This window comes from Austrofundulus limnaeus, unplaced genomic scaffold, assembly GCF_001266775.1.
Source record: "Austrofundulus limnaeus strain Quisiro unplaced genomic scaffold, Austrofundulus_limnaeus-1.0 Scaffold142, whole genome shotgun sequence".
In the NCBI taxonomy this organism is placed as follows: domain Eukaryota; kingdom Metazoa; phylum Chordata; class Actinopteri; order Cyprinodontiformes; family Rivulidae; genus Austrofundulus; species Austrofundulus limnaeus.
In genome coordinates this window covers 785,869-787,461 of record NW_013952544.1, presented here as the reverse complement: position 1 = coordinate 787,461, position 1,593 = coordinate 785,869, and the positions used below count along the sequence as shown (strand labels likewise).

Below are 1,593 nucleotides of genomic sequence, written 5' to 3'. Positions count from 1 at the left end.
TGTATGTATGTATGTATGTATGTATGTATGTATGTATGTAAAAGCATAACAGACTCAATTTAAAAACATTGGAAAAACTTTTTAAATAAGTTTGTAATAAATCCTAGTTAACGAGCATCGTCATTTACAACTCGCTCACTTAGATTTTCATGTTATGATACATGTTCACATTATTTATAGACTGCATCTAGATTGGTTTTGTCTGTGATTTAAACCAATATTATACTATATATTATTTTTTTTAAACTTTATTAGTTTAAAAAAACTTTATTATAACAACAATCTCAACAACATATCTTCAATGTGGAATCTTCAATACATTACCATAAAGAAACATACATACCTCCAAAATATAATAAATTCAGCAGATTTACACTTCCGGTGAAAAGAGAACATTTTAAATTTGTTTTCTTGGTTAGGGCTCTGGTTCAAACTAAATAAAATTTCTAAATCACAGGCAAGTGTGCCGCTTTTTTTTTTTAGATCAGATTGCACGTACCACGCAGTGACGTCATACGCACTACAGGAAGTTGTGCATCGCTTCCGGTTCAGTCGCTCATCTCTCCACGCCGAAAATGTCCGGCTACTTGAGCCTTCAGTCAGCGGTGCTCCGTCGGGCACTAAGAGGATCWTTTAGCCTCCAGAACCGGACGCGGACCGGCCCAGCTGCCGCCGCCGGACTCAGGTTCTCCTCCAACGCTCCACGGGAAGGAAAGACGGAGCTGATAGAGTCCACGGAGGAGTACAAGTTCGTGGAGAGGCTCATCCCTCCCACGCAAGTTCCCGACCCGCCGAAACACGTCGGAGCCGCCCCTTCCGGCTGGACCCCCCCGGCTGAGACTCCGCCGCCTCTCCCGTACATGATCCGCCGCTCCCGCATGCACAACGTGCCGGTGTACACCGACCTGACCCACGGCAACCGCAAGATAACGATGGTGCGCAAGGTGGAGGGGGACATCTGGGCTCTGGATAAGGACGTGAGGGAGTACCTGAAGGAGGTGACGGGCAAGGAGCTGCCCACACAGGTCAACGAGGTCACCAATACCCTGAAGGTCAAAGGTCACTTCGATCAGGAGCTGAAGGCCTGGCTGATCAGCAAAGGCTTCTGAGACCGAAACACTTCCGGTTTCTCCAACCTGAGGATCTGAACACTTCCGGAACGCTTTGCTGTGATTGTCAAACTGTACATATTTAGAGTTTTTGTAACATAAAACCCATTTCCATCTGTTTATCACAGCAGGAAATCTCAAACATGGTTTTACATCATGTTATTAAATAAAACCTGAAACTCAGAGTGAATATTTTCTGTTWATGATGAAGAAGCTCCAGAACGATTGCAGGATCACAACTCAGGCTTTTCAAACATTTGGATYGATTCAGAATCATACAGTAGAATAGAATACTCTTTTCTTATTTGTTGAGATTTTATCCATGTCTGATTTGGCGTTATTTTACAGACTACAGACTGATGTTTACATTTTTTTCAGCTGATTAGTTTACATTGAGTGCGTACCCGCACTTCATTATTGCACATCAGTATATCTAGGAAACTACTGATGTAAACTGCACCATTAACTCAGGTAGTAGTAGGTT

The 1,593-nt window shown here is 42.9% G+C and overlaps 1 protein-coding gene across 1 annotated transcript; it reads left to right on the top strand.

Moving 5' to 3' along the window:
* The first annotated feature begins 497 nt into the window (after window positions 1-497).
* mrpl49 (mitochondrial ribosomal protein L49) lies at window positions 498-1,299 on the top strand. Its single transcript, XM_014016267.1, has one exon. It carries the CDS (start codon window positions 576-578, stop codon window positions 1,107-1,109), a length of 534 nt encoding a protein of 177 aa, XP_013871721.1. The 5' UTR covers window positions 498-575; the 3' UTR covers window positions 1,110-1,299.
* Window positions 1,300-1,593: the final 294 nt, after the last annotated feature.